At 39.2% G+C, this 21,345-nt stretch overlaps 1 protein-coding gene across 12 annotated transcripts in view; it reads left to right on the forward strand.

The window, feature by feature from the left end:
• LOC126376484 (inactive dipeptidyl peptidase 10) overlaps positions 1 to 21,345 on the forward strand; it is a 147,237-nt gene that overhangs the window by 55,741 nt on the left and 70,151 nt on the right. For all 12 annotated transcript variants that reach the window (XR_007567723.1, XM_050023886.1, XM_050023894.1 and 9 more), the window contains one exon: positions 15,310 to 15,517. Coding sequence is in view for 11 of the 12 variants with exons in the window: in XM_050023886.1 (XP_049879843.1) it covers positions 15,310 to 15,517 (208 nt within the window). In the remaining variant the exon portion in view is untranslated. The remainder of the gene's footprint in view (positions 1 to 15,309; positions 15,518 to 21,345) is intronic.

The following is a 21,345-nucleotide window of genomic DNA, read 5'->3' on the forward strand; positions in this document are numbered from 1 at the left end:
AATAGACCCGACCCTCGATGGCGCCAGCTTTCTGCCATTATGTCGAGTCTGTGAGACGTCGCTTAATCTATGGCCTTTTAAAGTTTCCGGGCTTTTAATTTTAGGTTGATAACTTCTATTCTCTGTGACCTGAAGGTAGGATAAAACATAGCACAGTTAAGGCATTAGCGGGGTAGAGCAGGTTAAATTGTCGATGGGGTGGGGTGGGACCGCTTAGAATATTTGTGGAAATCTTTCGTTCGGTTATTACTGGTGCTCTTGCTACAATATAAAATATAATTACTTAAGTACTTACATGTGTTAAATCCTGGCCAATCCAGGCCATACACACCAAGTCTGTCAAATCTTTCTGTTGAGTATATTTGTTTAACGAAATTCATTGAAAAAATGGAGGAGAAAGATTTCTTAAGTTTCGTTTTGTTAAGTTTAGAATGTATTTTTTCAAAAAGGCGTCAATAAGTGAAGAAGTGCAGTTATTACTATCACATTTGGCTTAATTATTCATCATAACTAATTTAAAGAGCCACGCTCTTGTCGGTGTAACATTCTACTTTTTATGCTACTTTTTTAGGGAAAAATAAGGCAGTGGTTTCCATTTTGACCTCAACCCCGCATTACTCTGTCTGACGCGAGTGAGATGGCGTCCAGAGTAGTCTATTTCAAAGCCGTACTAGGACTCCTGTTATCCGCCTCTGAATAGTACTGACAGTTACTGCTGCTCTCTGTCAAGTTCTAGATTACAGTCCCTGCGACTTGCCCCTTCCGTCCTGCATTGCCGTACCGATGGCTATAGCGGAGGTAGCCGCCTCTGCAACCGTTAAGGTCTTCACCTATATCCCTGGGCAAGGGTAAAGGAGGTCTGGGTCTCTATCCGAACTCAGTCGGACGCGCCATACAGGAATTGCCCCAGTGGAGGGCAGAGAAGATGACTCTGTCCCCCTGGGTTCGGATTAATAGTCTCGTGTAAAAACTAAAACCAAAAAGTTGCCTCCTGGACGCTGTATAAATCTAATAATAATGACAAAAAGTCACCTCAAAAAAGGAGTTAAAATAAAGCAAAGAAAGTGCACTCCTTTCAGTGTCCAGAAACTTAGAAACAGATAAAACTGTAGCTTTCATAGTTTTAAGTTTAAAGTCGTTAATCTGAACATTCGAGAGGTCATAAAAAATGGAATGGCAAACTTGTTCCAAGTGGTTTTATGACCTATTTACTGAAGGACAAAGTCTATAATGAGGAGCTCGGTGGCGCAGCGTTAAACGCGCTCGGTCTGCGATTGTTAAGCAACTTTCGCAAAGGCCGGTCATAGGATGGGTGACCACAAAAAAAAAGTTTTCATCTCGAGCTCCTCCGTGCGTCGGAAGGCACGTTAAGCCGTTGGTCCCGGATGCATTAGCAGTCGTTAATAACCATCAATCCGCACTGGGCCCGCGTGGTGGTTTAAGGCCCGATCTCCCTATCCATCCATAGGGAAGGCCCGTGCCCCAGCAGTGGGGACGTTAATGGGCTGATGATGATGAATGTCTTTAAGGCCTCAATACTTGTCCGGCCAAATAGTTGACTAATAGTCACTGTGGTCCTGTGGTTCACTGGCTTGCTTCTCAAATGGGAAGCGCGGGTTTGAACCCCGGTACCGAACTTGCACCGATGTGTTATTAATTTATGTGTAGTTTTCATCAATACAGTTGCCTCGACTATCATAGACGGCGATATGGCTCACTTATCACGTTGGTCTAACAGAAAGCTTGGTGTGGTGTGGATACTTAGTTTGTCTTGCGATGTATGTATCTCGGATAACGCCAACATTATGTTATCTTTATTAGATCTCCATCTCTCTCTCTATTTAAGAGCTGCGCTCTTGTCGGTGGAGTAACCGCCATTCCTCTCTTCTTCCCGCCAAAACCTTCACCTCCCGATACGACACGACCTGCACCTTCTCTTTTATTTGTTTCATGAATGTTATCCTAGGTCTACCCCTTCCTCTCTTCCCTTCAATTTTTCTTTCTTTATTAGATCACTATCTCAAAAACACATTTGTCGGGAATATAAATAAATAAAATAAAATAAATTAAAATCGTTTATTTCGGACAAAGTCCATAGAATGTTAGTATACTTACAAACGACTTATAAACTAGTATTAGTAGGACATTATTCGGGCGATCATAAGTACAAATTATAGGGTGTGAAGCTCCATCCACCTCTTTAGAAGGGGGGAGTCCCACCTATCACATAACGTCGTCAGGATACTGTTGGGGCTGGCTCGAATCGGCGTGAGAAGCGACGCACAACGTTTCCGCATGATTGCTGCAAAACCATCTGTGTGGGCCTCAGCGAACATTCTAGAGGGGCTGCAATATCGCGGCAACCTCAACAATATCCTGAAAGCGTTATTATACTAGACGCGCAGATCGCTGTATGCTCGACGCGTGTAATCCACCCACAGACTGCACGTGTAAAAGGACAAATATAGGTTTCCTCACGATGTTTTCCTTCACCTCTGTGTTTTCTGGATTATCTCTGGATTGTAAAAATAGGATATAATAATAAAGTTTAAAGTCGTTAAACGTAACATTCGTGGTAATAAAGTCTGAATGGGTTCTATCTAGCGACGGGCAGAGACAAGCTAGAGCTACTTTGTCGGTTTATGAGACAAGTTACTACTCTCTGATAGTTTAGAACAAAGTCAGTTTAAGAATTAGTTCCCAGTTCTACTTAGCGCTTATCCTGTTTACCTACTTCATCCGGTAAACTACCGAAGAATCATGACATGAATACCAGGGTTGATAAGGTTGGTCATTCACCTCATAACTCACACAATAGAAGAAGACCGAAGAATCTTTATCCCCAAAGGGGTAGGCAGAGATGGAATATATACATCCTTGTGACACCCTATTGTGAAATAGGAGCCTTAAAAGGGTGGAAAGACCCACACATAAACAGAAGACAACTTGCAGCCACATATAAATACGAGTACTAATTTGTACTTATTTACGAAGCGAATTTAAAAACAGTAAAGTAGGCTTAAGTCACACCCCGGACACTTTATACAAAAAGCCTCGTTTTACATAAACTACACATTGACCTTATCGTACGCGCGTTATTGTATACTAAACTATGTCTGAGAGGGGTGAGGTAAACTTAGCTCAGCTGCTGGTGGGGAGCGGAGAGATACCGTTCTATACATAGTATTTTTTTATTATATGCCCTAGTTCTTACTTTTTTTTTGACTATAGAGAACCGGAGAGGAAATATGATTGGCCACCTGATACGACACGATTCATTTATAACAAACATTATAGAAGGAAAAATTGAAGGGAAGAGAGGAAGGGGTAGACCTAGGATAACATTTATGAAACAAATAAAAGAGAAGGTGCAGGTCGTGTCGTATCGGGAGGTGAAGGTTTTGGCGGGAAGAAGAGAGGAATGGCGATTACTCCACCGACAAGAGCCCAGCTCTTAAATAGAGAGAGAGAAAGAGAGAGAAGTTTCATTTTAATAATTATGATTTTAATTTTAAGTACATTTAGTTTTGATTTTAATATTTTTTAAATTTATTTCATTATTATTTTAAAAATTATAATTGTTATAATTTTTAATTTTAAAGTGACATAATTGTATCTTACAATATGGGTACCTACCCGAAGTGTTTATATGTAGTATTATTTTTTATTCTATGCCCTAGTCCTTAGTGTAGTCTTCAATCGTTTAGACTGTGTGCTTAAGTGTAGTTTTCACTAACACAGTTGGCTCGACCATTATATACGGCAATTTATGTGTGTATTTTTGTTATTATGTGTGTTTAAGAGCTTATTCAGCGTTATGCTCGGTTGGAACAGACCCTAAGGTCCAGCGGGTCGTGAAATTGGTAGTATTCAACAGGTGGCGGCGGTTGGGTAAACAAGGTGTGGCAGGCATAGATTAAGGAATTACACTGCGTAAAGAACGGCAACTCTCCGCTCCCCACCAGCGGTTGAGCTAGGTTTACCTCACCCCCCTAATTTAGCCTTCAATCTCGGCTGCGTAACTTCGGGACTCAAACAATCCTATCACGCGCATGTGTCGGTTTTATAATAATGTAGCCTCCATAAATAAAAACTTGTATATTTTTAATAATTTTGGAAAATTTAGAACACAAATTATCAAAAGTCTAAAATCAGTCGAAAACTGAAGTCGCTATGTTTTTTGAATTGAAATCTTTTTTTTTCTTTACCACTTTTTAGTTGCTATATGATTTTGCATGCTGTCAACGCACCCTGTTTGGGATGTAGACTGACCATTTTTGTCACGTTGCGCATGTTAGCCCTGCTGAACTTGTACAGTCATAAGCAATATAATGTACCCACTTTAGGACTCTGTCGCACAAACATATTTGACATTTAGTGAGACTTACAGTTCAATTTGTCAAAAAAGTTAATGTGACATGGTACCATAGTGTATACATATTAATGCTCGGGACAGTACACATGTAGTCTGATAAAGAATAATACTACGTAGAGAACGGTAACTCTTTACCCCGCACCAATTCGTATCGAATGTTTTTTTATAACATAAGATCACAATTACATCCCACTCGGGATCCATCTCAAGGTGAACTAAGTATCCGCACCTCACCGAGCTTTCTGTTATACCAACGTGATAGGTGATGAGCCGTATCGCCGTCTGTAATGGTTGAGCCAACTGTGTTGTGACAAAAAAAAAACCTATAGGTAACGAAAGGACACAATCTTTCTCCTTTTTTTATCAGCATGCCCGGGAAGATATGCAGCTGACCGGGTTATTTTTTTATTCTCCTCCTGCTCAGCATGGCTTTGACTATAAACAGCTTATAAATAGGTATTTATTTAAAACCAACGCAGCTATCGATCTTCCTGTAAGCGGGCTGCGGGGAGAGAGGGGTAAGTCTAATAATAGAGACTCTTTGATAGCATCCCCTCGACAGGGTTGGGTCCCAGTGGAGACGAGAAGCGGGTAGCGATATATCTGTTTATTACTATACAGGTTGTGAGAAGCTGCAGTAGTTTTAGGCGGATGAGACGTTCATTATGTAAAATTGACGATTCAAAGTGTAACTATGTTACCTACTGAATAAAGATATTTTTGAATTTGAATTTGAATTTACGACCATACAAGGTCTTAGTGACACCGTAACGAAAACTTTGGGGGATGATTCAGACTTTGATTCTGGGTTGATGGCAAGTCTACTGGGTACGAAATTCGCAGTGGTCCTACCAGTAAGTCTATTGGGAAGGAAATTCCCAATAGTTCAATTAGTAAAACTACTGGGAATAGCGGGGAATCCTATCGAAAGAATCTTTTTTTTTTCATTATTTTCAGTCCAATATTGTGCTTTGAGTCGCACAGAATCCAAATTTAAAATAATAATGATAAAATACTTTATTGCACACAAAGAACAATGGCGAGCGCCCATACAAGTTTTTATTTAAGTCCAAATTACAGCGTCTATTCATCAAAAATATCTGAAATGAGTCTATATGTGTTCTTAAACATATTAGTCTTAAAATAAACGCACGGGAAACCCTAGGACAGACATTATTATTAGTTTTGTTTTGAGGTTATGTTAACAAGCCATCATCTTTATCTTCAGTAATAATACCTAATTAGGTATGTGAAAGAGAAAGAAGATATATAGGGCTTGGGTGGGTAAGAAAAGTGATTGGTAGGTAACTCTCTACTTAGTGGGTAAGCAACTGTAGGTACCGTGTAAACTCTGCTTCAAATAGGGCACAGCATCTTTTCCGATGGTGGTTAACGGGACATGCTTGACAGCATCTACTGCATATTATTCTAAGCGACTGCCTACATCACCTACTACCTACCAATTACCAATTCATCTGCTTAGCATAGTGACAAAAAGAAAACCCTACAATTATGGGAGGCATATGTTGTGGACTTCTCCCTTACTGAAATCGTGATGATGAATACTAGTTAGGTAACCAACTTAAACCTAAACTTCGAAATCTTGAATAAATATAGTAGGCAGCAAGTATGTAGGTACTTATTATTTGTATTTGTAGATATGCACTTACGATATATGGATAAACCCAACTACAGATTAAAGAAGTAACTCTTGTATCCAAATGTAGTACAGGATACCGTCGTAGATTATTGACAACTATGTTACAATTAACACAAAGTACTCGTGTTGTTTTCTCACGACTTCCCATCATAACCACGGCGTAAAACAGCAGCAGACAAATCAGAACAATGAGGCACAGTCGTAGTCCAGTAAACAGTAGCAATAATCGTTAAATGAAGCAGATTCGGAATCCTAGGGCACGCAGAAGTCACACAGAAGATAGATAACGGAGTCAGTAGCTAGGTCGGGTCGAAAAAGTACAGAGAAAGTCACCTGAGAAACGCACAAGACGCAACAACGGACGCAGTGAGTCTGTGAGTGAAGTAAAACTAGCGTCATTGTCACTGTCATAATAACTCAAGAAGGATGTAAGGAAACATTTTGTGAATAAATAAAGTGAAAATATTTTAATCAATCGTGGATCTAATTAAATATAAGTTTCATACCCGGGTTTTACTATTTATTACGATAGATTGAAAAATTGGCCAAAATTATTTCATGAAGATTAGTAAATGTCGCATTTCTAGACGCTAACTTTTTTTTTAAATATTTTCTCGCCATTGTCCTTTGCAAGCTTACAAGCACGACTATATCCCAATTGGGATAGACAGAGGTACATCTATCGCAAGGTGAACTAAGTACCCACATCTCACCGAGACTCTGTTAGACCAACGTGATAGGTGGTGAGCCGTATCGCCGTCTATAATGGTCGAGCCAACTGTGTTAGTGAAAACTGCACTTAAGGTAAATGCATTTTAATTAAAAATTGTATTCTATTCCTCGCTTTCCTGCTTTCACTACGACATAGACATTCATCAGGAGAAAGGAATTGAGAATTGTATAAAGCAAATGTGAAGTACAAGTAAGTATACTCTTCTATCGTGTGGGTTGTGAGGTGGATTACCGACCTCTTCAACCCTGGTGTCAGGGTTACTATTCAGCCGCCAAAGACCTCTGACATGGCTCATGTAACGACTACGTACTTACATCAGTAAGTAGTAACCGGGAACAACGGTTTAACGAGCCCGCCGAGACACGGTTCATCTTACTTTTGGGCAATCAGGTGATCAGCCTGCAATGTCCTAATCAAACTAGGGATCACAAAGTGATTTTTGTGATTTATCGCCACCGAGATTCGAACCCGGGACCTCGTCGTGAGCCCAACGCTCAACCACTGGACTATGGGGGCCTTCTATTGAATAATCAGAATCAGAATCATTTATTCAACGTAATTATCATAGATAAACTTGTTGAAGGTCAATGTAACTTTTTTGAATTTACGTCATTTCGCAAGGTGTTATGGCTGAGGAGAAGAAATGACAAGAAACTGCAAACACATCTTTTAAATCAATGAGGGTACATTACAAGTTATTTAATAATAAATAGTTACAAGCATTACATGTACCATATTACATTAACAAATGTGTACATGTTAATGTCCGTGTCTTTACACGGACCTCAAAACCAACACCCCTCTGTCACCACTAGACCGAGTCAACATTCCATATATTTGGAACAGCTCTTTGAAACGCTTTATGCCCGTACCAAAGATTTGCAACCACTGTCAGCTTTAAATCTAAAAGCGATGGAATATTTTATTTAATCCTTATGATCAAAATTATATCAAATATACTTTATTGCATTCAAACAAAATTATTTAAATAAAATATAAGTTTAACTACCTTATACCCATCATACGTAGGTTACGTAGGTTAGGTTCATCATACCCATCTTAGGACTTCATATCAACAGTGGTTGCAAGTTGTCTTTGACTACTTGTGGCTCTGCCCACCCCATTAGGGATTACGGGCGTGAGATTATGTATGTACTAAAACCTGACTACGGAACATTCCTCTAAAATTCGTCCGAATAGTGATGTATAGGAGACGCGGTCGTAAGCAAACTCTTAGACACAACTCTTAGATTTTTCCCTTAGTTGGGTTTTAGTTTTTAAAGTTTACTTTTATGACAATAATAGTTATAAGTCCTGACAGAGGGCAGCAGTAACTGTCAGTACTATTCACAGGCGAAGGACAGGAGTCCTAAAACGGCTTTGAAATAGACTACTCTGGACGCCATCCCACTCGCGTCAAACAGAGTACTGCGCGGCGGAAGGCAAGCGGGAAACCACTGCCCTATTTTTCCCTAAAAACGTAGCATGGAGAATGCTACACCGATAAGAGCGTGTCTTTAAATTAGTCACTTACTAACGAAAGAGATTGGTCAAATGCGAAACTATTTGTAAAGAACAAGTCGAAAGGGGTTGCGATATAAGTATTAAGTATGCATATCAGCGCTCTTAGGCACACATCTACCTACGAACAACTCAAAATTACTTAAGTATACGTATAAATAATGCGCATAATTTTTCTATTTTAATAGCACAGAGTCAGTTGCTGATAATTGTTTTGTTATTAGTTTAAGTTTTTTGTATAATTTTTTAGGGGTCTGGCTGAAAATCGGCGTCGTCGGCTCCATGTGGGTCGATACGACATTAGCCAAGCTAGTACCCTTTTTAGTTTTAAGTCTTACATTTCATATATATTAATATAAACAGCCTATATACGTCCCACTGCTGGGCACAGGCGTCCCCTCAATCAACCGGAGGGGGTATGAAGCATACTCCACCACGCTGCTCCACTGCGGGTTGGTGGAGGTGTTTTTACGGCTAATAGCCGGGACCAACGGCTTAACGTGCCCTCCGAAGCACGGAATCATCTTACTTTTTCGGACAATCAGGTGATTCAAGCCTGAAAAGTCATTTCATATATGTTAATATTAAGAAGTTATTGTAACGTCTTAAATCTAAATAAAAATTTAATATATCTATCTATCTGTCATTAGCTCACTATAGCTTCTCGCAGGCAGTGTACCGCGCACCTAACAGACTGGATTGAATATTCATGCCAGGGTCCACAGCTGTCCACCGTCATTCACCCTGCAAGTCTTTGTGTCGTAATGGAATGGTTTTGTATGAAAGCCTCAAGGGTGTGGAAAAGTGCTATTTTTGGACACTTGTTATAAGGAGGTTACTACTTACTTAGCTGGGTCACTGGTCATAAGATACTTTTAATATAACAAACATTGTACTTTAAGTCCCATGTAATAGGGGCGAGTCTATGGCCATACCATATTGCCATATTAACCGGGCAGAAATCCTGGAAACCACGTCACATCAATTAAAGTGTAAGTGTAGTGTGTGTGTGTGTGTGTGTGTGTGTGTGTGTGTGTGTGTGTGTGTGTGTGTGTGTGTGTGTGTGTGTGTGTGTGTGTGGGCGTGTGTGTGTGTGTGTGTGTGTGTGTGTGTGTGTGTGTGTGTGTGTGTGTGTGTGTGGGGGCGTGTGTGGGTGTGTGTGTGTGTGTGTGTATGTGTTAGTGTGTATTAAAGTGTATTTGTATCAATTATCTATTGAATTTGGAGGAAGCAAGAGAAGTGTGTCAGGATCTCTCTCTGCTTACTCCTAAATGTAGGTACAGTGCTTCTATTTTCCAATTATTGCATTTCCAAATACAAATTAATGCTAATTTTCATGTTCATAATTTTTAGGTTCCGTATATACCTACTATACCTACAGGATATAAATGAGAAGCTGCAGTAGTTTTAGACGGATGAAACGTTCCTTATGCAAAAAATGACGATTCAAAGTGTAACTATGTTACCTACCGATAAAGATGTCCTTGAATTTGAATTAGATTTATCGCGTAATAGAATTTGAATTCAGAACTAACTCTTATATTATTGTTTTGGCGCAAGCCTAACGGCATAGAGCCTAACTCGAGTGAGACAAAGAGTTCGCACGCTCCCTCTTACTCCTTGGTGAAAGTAAGACCCAGAGGAGGTGGGATCTGCGGCTGATACGAATCGTATTCGTATACAAATACGAATACGTGTCCGAGTGAGATAGGCCCTTTACTCCCAGTCCAGTAGACAAGGATAGTTCAGTTATTCTCCGAAGCTAGAGTAAACTAGATCGGGAAATAAAGATATTGTGACTCCCAGCTCCCAGAAGACCTTGCATATTGATAAGTTCGGCTCGGAAACGTTTCCATTGCGATCGGAAACTTTCAATGGAGAAAAATGGACTCAATTCTCGTAAGAATATGCATATTCAGGGTTTAATAGCTTACGATTTGCAATTTTGTCTCAATCGCGCTGTAACGCAACAGAGACCAAACCAATTTTTCTTTTAAAGCAACTGAAATAGACTGAAGCATGACCAAGTGATGGTATGCGATATCGAGGCAGACCACCAGCGGTGGTCGGATGACATTGTGAGGTACGCCGGAAAGCAATGGATGTGACTTGCACAGGACCGGAAAGGATGGCGTGAAAGAGAGGAGGCTTATACCCAGCAGTGGGTGGATACAGGCTGAGTAGATAGATAAAACTGAAATAACGCATTATGATACAAGAGAGCTATGTTGATCATTACATAACAGTTGACGCTAATTTATATAGGTTAATACAGGTTAAGTCACATACCTTCGAAAATGTATTTCTCGGGAATGTGGGTCTCCTCACGATGTTTTCCTTCACCGCTGAGTACGTGATAATCATTTATGATCGAAACATGAATTCGAAAACAAATTCGACTGGATTCTAACAAGAGAGGCAAGCGTTCTACCATCTGAGCTACCACGGCTCTCATAAAAGAAGAAATAAAAGAAAACAAGTGAGAATATTTAAAAACTCCAGTCGAAATATGTATTTACGTACCATTCCAAGAGTCGTAATCATATGAAACAAGAAACATTTATTGAGAAGCTGTGTAGGTACATACATGCAGGTGTCAAACATTATGAAATTGTCTCAACAGCATGTCCATGTCGGACGTACATTATTACAAATAATGTCAGTATTAAGCATCAAGAACATTTCTCTATAAAATATTCCTTATGTTTTTTTACAAATGTACAAATTTCCAAAATGTAAATACATATCAAGGTTAGTAAGTTGTTAGTCTTAAATACATTTCTGAGTGATTCAATTTGGTACTTTCTATAAATTATCCGTATACATCGCTTCTGCAAAATAAATATTGATTTGACGTTTACAGAATTGCCCCAAAAAATCATTCCGTAAGTGATCTATTATAAATGGAAATTCATTAATATAAATTAAGAACAGTAAAAAAAAATTAAAAAAAAATTTAAATTAATATAAATTAAGATATTATCCAGCGAAGGAATGCTTTCCTAAATTATGTCAACTGTTATGACTGAAGATGCGAGATAAGTTAGTCTCCCTCATAAAAACTAAACATATACCTAGAATAGTCGGAGATCGCCCATTCGAATCCCGCCAACTTGCACCATCATCATCAGCCGTACGACGCCCACTGCTGGGCATACGCCTCCCCCAAGGATCTCCACGACGATCGGTCCTGCGCTGCCCGCATCCAGCGGCTTCCCGCGACCTTCACCAGATCGTCTCGGTCCACCTTGTAGCGGGCCTACCCACTGAGCGTCGTCCGACACGTGGTCGCCATTCTAGGACCTTTCCGCCCCATCGGCCATCAGCAACAACTTGCATCAACTTGCACCAATGAGTAATTAATTTATCTCAAGTGCAGTTTTCACTAACACAGTTGGCTTGAACATTATAAACTGCGATACGGCTGTACTATCACGTTGGTCTGACAGAGAGCTCGGTGAGATGTGGGTAATTAGTTCATTTTGCGATGGATGTACATCTGAGGAGCTCGGTGGCGCAGCGGTTAACGCGCTCGGTCTGCGATTGTTGAAGTTAAGCAACTTTGGGAAGGCACGTTAAGCCGTTGGTCCTGGCTGCATTAGCAGTCGTTAATAACCATCAATCCGCACTGGGCCCGCGTGATGGTTTAAGGCCCGATCTCCCTATCTATCCATAGGGAAGGCCCGTGCCCCAGCATTGGGGACGTTAATGGGCTGATGATGATGATGATGATGTACATCTGAGTACATCCATCGTAAAATGGGTAAAATATAATAACGATCACTGTCATTGTAAATAAAAGAAATTGTCTGAAAATACCCAGGGAATAAAGCAAAACCCCGCGGTTTCCTTTTCTTTTTCATGTCAATCAGCATTTACTTGACCAGACATAGATAAGGGTAGATGAAGGTTGTTTTTTCTTCCACTCGAGTGTTTCTTTAAATCAAGTTATTTTATTTGAAAAGCGATATCTCTCGGTGATTTTGCACTTTTGTTTTAATTCGTGTTGGCTTTGACGAATAAATATATACGTACTTACATAAACAACCTACCTATATACGTCCCACTGCTGGGCACAGGCCTCCCCTCAATCAACCGGAGGGGGTATGGAGCATACTCCACCACGCTGCTCCACTGCGGGGTGTCCCCATCGGGAATCAAACCCGGACCTCCAGATCGTGAGCCTAACGCTCTAACCACTAGACCATGGAGGCTGTAAACCACAAACACGAATAAATACAAACGAATAAATATAAAAAAAGAAACCTATAACTGTCTTCTTAATTTAACCAGAACAGTTATCTCGATCATTATAGACGGCAATACGGCTCACTACCTATCACGTTGGCCTAACAGAAAGCTCGGTCTTCTTCTATCGTGTGGGTTGTGAGGCGGATTACCAACCCCATCAACCCTGGTAACAGGGTTGCTATTGAGCCGCCATAGGCCCCTGACATGGCTCATGTAACGACTAATAACTACAGTAAATAGTAACCGGGACCAATGGCTTAACGTGTCTTCCGAAGCGCGGATCAGCTCTCTTTCGGACAATCAAGTGACCTATAACCAAACTAGGGATCACAAAGTGATTTTTGTGATGTGTCCCCACCGGAATTTGAACTACTTTTACCAACTTTTTGGACACGCAGGTTGTGCCGATGTTTTTCGTCACTTAGAGTGTTACTATCTATACGGCTACCTTGAACGTCCCTAATTATTAGACATTCTGGATGTTGCTAACTATATGTATAACTTGACTGTCACTAATTATTTTCTTCTGACTGTAATAACCTTTTAGATCCATAAATTGTTCATAACCATCAAAACGCAACCACTCAAACCACATCACTACATAGCTACATACCACCCACCAACCAACTAGACATAACCCGGCTAAATCAAACACGCCCACGTCCGACCACGAGTGAAGTGTCGAGAGAGCTTCGCAATTTGTCTGGCTATAATTGACTTGTCACTCACAGCGATAGACGGGGCTGGTATATGCTGAATATTAATTAGGGACATTAAGGGTCTTACTGGGGTACACCGAGACCTGAATTTTCGTCGATTCCATACAACACATCAACATACACAGCCTATATACGTCCCACTGCTGGGCACAGGCCTGCCCTCAACCAATAGGAGAGGGAATGGAGCATACTCCACCATGCTGCACCAGGGCTGATTGGTAGAGGCGTTTGGGCGAGTAGCCCGGGACCAACTGCTTAACGTGCTTTTCGAAGCACGAATTCATTTTACATACATACATACATAAACTCACGCCTATTTCCCACCAGGGTAAGCAGAGACTATAGAATTCCATTTGCTTCGATCCTGACACACTTCTCTTGCTTCCTCCACATTCATCAATCGCTTCATACACGCACGCCGGTTCAGAGTAGATCGTACTAAACCTTTTCTAAGGACATCTCCAATTTGAATTCATTTAATACAATTACATATATTGAATTAATTTTACTTTTTCGGATAATCAGATGATTCAGCCTACAATGTCCTAGCTAAACAAAGGACAGTCTCACAAAGTAACTTCTTTTACAAGTTCTCGTTTGACCACAATCTCACCTGATGGTAAGATGATGTGGCATAAGATTGGACAAACTTGTACCAGACCTAGTTGACCAACGGCTTAACGTGCCTTCCGAAGCACGGATCATCTTACTTTCGGACAATCAGGTGATCAGCCTGTAATGTCCTGACCAATCTCATCAGTCATCCCGTGATCATGGCACTTGCAACAGTGTCGAAATATCGGGAGTCTCATATCCCCATTTAAACGCGGTAAGAAAATGTCCGAAAGTAAGAACCCGTTATTATGTGCTTTAATTATGTCCTGACCAAACTAGGGATCACAAAGTGATTTTTGTGATATGTCCCCACCGGGATTCGAACCCGGGGCCTTCGGATCGTGAGCCCAACACTCAACCACTGGACCATATCGCTGAATTTGATCGCTTAAGTAATAACAAATCTTCGACCGCAACCAATTCATTCTAAAACCTTTCAATCAAAATATAACTCAATTAGTCTACCAAATGAGTAGAATCAAGGAAAAAAGCAATTAATGCTTACAATAGTACAGTTCAGTGTACCACTGCCCTCAGTGTAAGTGCCCTATAGAGGTCAATTATGCCCTAAAGTGCCAAGCAATTCTCCCCTCATAACTTGCCCTCTCGTAAGGTCATATAACTTGTTTAGTACCAACATAAACACGTTTAATGACCTCACCTGTATAAGTTGGCTTTACTATTAAAGCTAGTAACAACCACAGGTTAGTGCTATAGTCTGTTGTATTAAAAAGTTTGAGTTTTATTGTTTTTTACTGACCTCGTATGCCATTGACACATGGACACTTGGGATCGAGATTCCCAGGTGGAATAGGATTGAAAGGAATTTTGAACCGCATTGTTACCTGCGATAAAAAATACTCTTTAATGGATTATCTCTTCTATCGTATGGATTGTGAGGAGGATTACTAACCCCATCAACCCTGGTGTCAGGGTTATTACTGAGCCACCATAGGCTTCTGACATAATGCATTTAGTTATACATATTGCTATCTAGACAAACCGACACCAATCAAATAATTTTAATGAAATAATTGCATCGCAGCGTTAGTGAAGGTATTATTTTGATTATGAATAATTTAGACTATACAGGGTGTTGGCAACATCGTATCGAATATTGAGTGGGATGATTCAGACGATGATTCTGAGTTAATATCAAGTGGAATTTTTCGTCGAATAATATTGAAGGTGGTACATCATATTATTATGATTTTAGGTCTTCGTATCAACAGTGACTGCAAGTTGTCTTTGATTACTTATGGCTCTGCTCACCCCACTAGGGATTACAGGCGATAATTTACGTATGTAGAATAGAATAAAATGATTATTTTTCAAAAAGACAAGCCTCGGGCAACCAATTGCACGGTTTGACTGTGGGAGTGAAGTTCAATAAATGATAAATCTAAGTATAATGATCATCCTCTCTCTCCCCCAGGAACTGGCAGCATCAACTCCTACGCAGCGCAACTGGCGCGGGATCCTCATAGCGCTGCTGGTGATAGCGGCGGTGCTGGCGTTGATCGTGTTCAGCATCGCGCTGCTCACCCCTGCCGGCGACGGAGGCCGCGTGCGCGGGCGCAGACCCACGCTGCAATCGCTCACGCAGCTAATATATAAACCCTTCAATGGCAGTTGGCTAACAGGTACGGATTTTTGACACCTTTAGTTGTAAATATACATATTCTATTCTAGTTTATGGTACACACTGTGATCAGTGCCGTATTTATCAAAACTTACAAGTCTACACGTTGACAAGCTACAAGTTACTTACAAGTACATGTAAATTACGTTAAAATCAAAAACATTCAGGGATATTAATATATACTTGTGAAATAAATATTGACACTTGTAACATGTAATTTACAAGTGTATTTTTGATAAACACATTCTTGTAATAATTATTTTTTTTTTACAAAAAAAATGTTTATAATACATACAGGGTTTGTAAGTTTTTGGTAAACAGGGCAGAGATCTATGATGATTTAAAGAAAGGTCAGTGCCGTGTTTTTCAAAACGTACAAGCTCTGTATTACAAGAAATTGTCTTGTATTTTTTTATAATTATAATTATGCTTCTATGCTGTTCTGGGAGCAAATAAAAAACAGAACACGTTCAGCTGCTTGTCTTCCCGGGCATGTCGTAAAAACCGACAGAGGAATTGTGTCCTCTAACATGATGGACTAATGTTATAGGCGATAGGCTGATCCCTTATCACCATAAGGTTCATCATATCCAACTTACGACATCGTATCAACAGTGGCTGCAAGTTGGCTTTGATTACTTGTGGCTCTGCCCACCCCATTAGGGTTTATGAGCGCGAGTTTGTGAGTTTGTGTATGTTACAAGTGTCAATATTTATTTCGCAATTACATTTTACAAACCCTATATTTTTTTAAGTAAACGTAATTTACACGTACTTGTGAGTAACTTGTAGCTTATGAACGTGTAGACTTGTAAGTTTTGATAAACAGGGTACATGTCAAGAGTAATCTAAGTAAACTTAAAGTAAACCAAGCCACTACTGCCATATGCGGCAAATCTACGATAAGGCATATTAAAAATAATAAAAACGCTAGGTAGGTCTCGTACTGTACTTGTAGTAGCGAAGTAATATCAATATTCCTATAACAATAATATCAATTTCATGTCTAAAGAGAAGCCTCTTGGTAAACTGCCAACTTTTGTTCGTTTGATTGATATATCTCCAACTCTCTATTGTGAGGACTTTTTGACTTGAACGGAAACGGGACGGTTGCTTTCTTCATTGAATAATCTAAATAATTAATACGAAGTAATGTTTTGTGGTTAATGATCGCATTAATTTAGTCGGAAAACATTCGCGATAGTGTTATTATATCGAAATGTTCAATAAACAAAGTGTACCTATCTATTTTCGCTTAAGCTTATTAAAGTTTATGCGAACTTTTGAGTTAATTCGTTTGGGGTTCGGAGTAGGAGTCTGCTCCGAGGGTGAGGGCTTAAGTTTCATCATTCATCGTCATCACCTTTCATCATTTCATTTATCATCATTAAGAAAACAAATAAATAAGACATGGCTATATAGCCATAGTTCCGTTTGCCTTGCCGTTCGGGGAAAACAAAAATAACCATCTCTATTGTGAGTTATGAATTTATTTTCATTCTTTCTCTTCCTCGTATTGTATTCCGATTCCAATTTTGTTACAATATTGTTTGTGTATATTCAATCCACGGAATGGAAGAAAGATGTTGGAAACTAACGCGCATTTTGTATGAGAACAGCTGTCGCCGGTTCAACCCCACTCTCTTTTAGAAGAAGAAAGAAAGAAACGTTTATTATAAAGGGACACTACTACTCAAACAGATAACTACGATAGCTCTACAGCTTCTCAAATTTCAAGGCCTATTTAAAAGAATAAATATTTTCTCTCTCCCTCCCTCCGTCCTTCGCTCCCTATCTCCCTCTCTTACTGGGTCCTCTCTGAGTGACAGCGGAAACGTTTCACACTTTGATATTCAAATTAACTATTCACGAACGTGTACGGCCCTGTCAGAGCGTCTTAAATTATGTATTAGAAGGAAATCTTTGTTAAATCCAGGAAACATTTTGCTTAAGATAAAGGTGACATACTCTTGTTAATAAGTTCTATGAATGGCAGATGTATATACAGGGTGTTAGTGACATCGTAACGAAAACTTTGAGGGATGATTCAGATTCTGATTCTGACTTGATATAAAGTGGAATTTTCCGTCGCAAAATTCATGTATTATTTTTGTTTTTTTTTAATTATTTTCAGTTTTATACTATTTCCTCCTCCGTGCTTCGGAAGGCACGTTAAGCCGTTGGTCCCGGCTGCATTAGCAGTCGTTAATAACCATCAATCCGCACTGGGCCCGCGTGATGGTTTAAGGCCCGATCTCCCTATCCATCCATAGGGAAGGCCCGTGCCCCGGCAGTGGGGACGTTAATGGGCTGATGATGATGATGATATTATTTCAATGGAAAATCCACTTGATATTAACTTACACCCTGTACAAGAACATACAAGTTGCCATACAAGTAGATAGAGTGTTAGTGACATCGTAACAAATACTGAGAGGGATGATTCAGGCCATCAAGTGGAATTTCCTGTCAAAAAATGAATGAAAATCTTTTTGTTTTTTATTTATTTTCCGATCCATAATTTTACGATGGAAAATTCAACTAGATGTCAACTCAGAATCATGGCCTGTATCATCCCACAAAATTTTCGTTATGACGTCACTAACACCCTGTGTAACATCAAAATTAGTTAGAACGACTAATTCAGTACAATTAGTGATTATAGAATAGGATAGATTTTTTTTATAATATTCAATAAAGATGTTACCGGAAATGTATGAAATCAAGGAATGGTGTTTAAACATAAATCCTAGGAACTGTGTACAATTCCGATACTATTTAGGAAATGTATAAAATATTGTTTGAAAGACTATTTAATGCATAGTTATCCTTGTATATAATAAAGTAAATGCTTTCTGTAATAAAACACGTTGTTAATAATATTATTTGTTAAGTATAGCACTTATTGAGACAATCGGGTAACAGTCATACCGTAACATAATAATAATATGTTCATATTATCTTACTAATTAAAACTTCTAAAATCAACTATCTATTAACTTTTAACGTAAGTATCACAAATTCAACTTATATTTTATTCTTATAAAATCAAATTTTCATTTTGCAAGTAATCAGTCTGATAATTAAATAATTATAAATGCGTCCCCGCGTACCCACCAATATCTAAAATGTTTTACATTTCCGTTTGCTATTTAGGAAATGTGTAAAGTGTAAGTATAATACAATTTATTTCACACATTTCCGTGCGATTTTAGAAATTACATACATTTCCTAGGAATAGTTATACAATGACGGATTACATACATTTACGGTAACATTTTACTGCGCGGTACGAATTATATCTGTCAAAGTACAGAAACGCTACCACTGTTGTGAGGTTCATTAGCGTAGTGACGTGTCAGTCGAGATTAGGCTGATCGATTCTGTTCTATCTAACAGCACGTAATCGTTACATGAGCTTGTCCACATGTCGGGGCACAATAACAACCCTGACACCAGTGTTGCTGCAAAATTCAAAAATATTTATTGTTCAAAGTTGCCTAGAAGAAATTGCTTCATGAGCAATAAGGCCGCCTGTTGTGCCTTTCTGTATCTGTTGTCCTTATATCTGTATCTTGTGTCCATTGTGCACATTAAAGTAAGTATTTTATCTATCTATCTCAAACTATGTAGTTTAGTGTAGAACGACAAATTGAGTATTTCACAGAAGAAGCGTATTTCTTCTTCTTTTTTTACAACCTCTCACGTACAAAGTATTACACTCAGCTTCAAAAATGCAAAACTTGAATTATTAGCCGGTGTTGCCAACAAAGTTGTGGACAGCTGAAGCCAAGGGAAGCAAACTAGAGGCACATCTTATTCATAAATATTCCCGTTGCACCAAACTTCCCGCGCACCAGCTATATAAATGGTGGCATAGCTTCAATTTGGACAGATTCTAACCCTCTTTACTTTTATATAGTTCATATACAATCTTACTTTTTAGATGAAATGTTCCATTCTTCGGAAGGCACGTTAAGCCGTTGGTCCCGGTTACTACTTACTGTTATAAGTGTGTAGTCGTTATATGAATCATGAGTCATATCAGAGGCCTTTGGCGGTTCAATAATAACCCTGACACCAGGGTTGATGAGGTTGGTAATGCAACTCACAACCCACACGATAGAAAAAAGAAGATGAAATGTTTCAATGTGGCCGTTTTAATGACTATCAAATATCTATCTATTCGTAACTCACACCGCGTTTGCTGGCTCATGTGGTGTTAAAATTTTTACTACGTGAAAACCCTAAATGAACTCCATTTGTTTTAGTCTAAGGCAAGACTAAAATAGCATAACATAAATAGCCTTCATACGTTGGGACGTACAAAGTATGCCACTCCTGGGCACAGCCCTCTCCCCAACCGGAAGGGTTATGGAGCATACTCCACCATGCTAGTCAAACGTGGGTTCATGTAGTTGTTTGGGCTTGTAAGTTTGTGAATTTGTTTTTTAAATGTTATAACTTAAAAACTAAAATCAATCGTTATCCCGTTTTCACAGGGTCCACTTACATACTTAACCTGAAGGTTTAACAGGTCTGGTTTTTAACAGAAGCTACTGCCCGTCTGACCTTGCAACCTGAAGGGAAAACCAGCCCGATACAGGTTATGTTAGAACGAAAAACTAAAATAAGCTATGGAAGGCAGGAAGCTACACAACTGCCGCTATACCAGTTGTCACACTGCACATCTATCGCCGTCCTGACCTTCGCATCTTGGCCGGCAGCCAGATAAGGCTGCTCAGTTTCGCGGTAAACCTACCTGAGTGTTGCCAGTTATGTTTTGTTGCACTTTTTCTGAGAATTTTTCAAATCTATACTCTTTCTTTTCTTCGAAAAGAGACAGATGATTGTCAACTGTTAATTGGAAATGACTGAATGAATAACCCGAGCGAATAAAATAGGCATCTCGCTGGTATGCAACTCGTTTGATGTGTGCTGTCAACTTGATTCTGTCGGGTTATTGGGTATTTTTAAATTTCTGCCTAAAAATGACATGTGTTTCGTAAATTTTATGCCTGTCGGCAGATCAGAAAATGGCAGTTATAACTTAAAATAAAATAAGATGGTGTGTACCTGATATAACAATATGTACAATCAAAGAGCAAAAGTTCAGTCACTGAGCCCAGCGAATTATTTGTAAACAGTGGTGAAATTATGAACCATTAGTTGTCATAATTATAAAATTTATGTTTTTGTAGACGTTTTTGGTCTACTACAGAAACGACATGTAACCAGGGGCCTGTTTAATAAAACTTACAATTGTAAATTACAACGACAATTTGATGTACATTACGTAGCTAATATGAAACTGCAAAATATTCGTGATCACACACTCCGCAATGTACATCTAATTGTCATTGTAATTTACAATTGTAAGTTTTATTAAACAGGCCCCAGGAGGTTTTATGTGCAACCAGTCAATTTATTAAATTCAAATTCTAAATTCAAATTCGTTCATTGCAAAACAATGTGGTACATATATGGTAGTAAAGGTAATAAAAAATATAGTTTCTCACATTTCGCTTAAAGTAGCATGCAAAAAAATGTTTCGTTATATGATATGACTCCCCAATCCAATGTAAAAATAACAGACACAATATATCTTTGTAACATAAGTCACTGCCCTCAACAGCCCAAATCTACGTGACTCTCGATAAACCCAACAATACAATATAACGTTACACCTGTAACATGAAACTACTCAACAAATATTTTTCTTCTTACCAACGTGGACGTTTTCCCCCCTACCACACCCCTTCAGGGGGAGAAAGTGGGGGGAAATTTCGCCCATTTGGGACTCAATAATATAGGGTGAAAAATCTCCGT

This window comes from Pectinophora gossypiella, chromosome 21 (assembly GCF_024362695.1).
Source record: "Pectinophora gossypiella chromosome 21, ilPecGoss1.1, whole genome shotgun sequence".
NCBI lineage: Eukaryota > Metazoa > Arthropoda > Insecta > Lepidoptera > Gelechiidae > Pectinophora > Pectinophora gossypiella.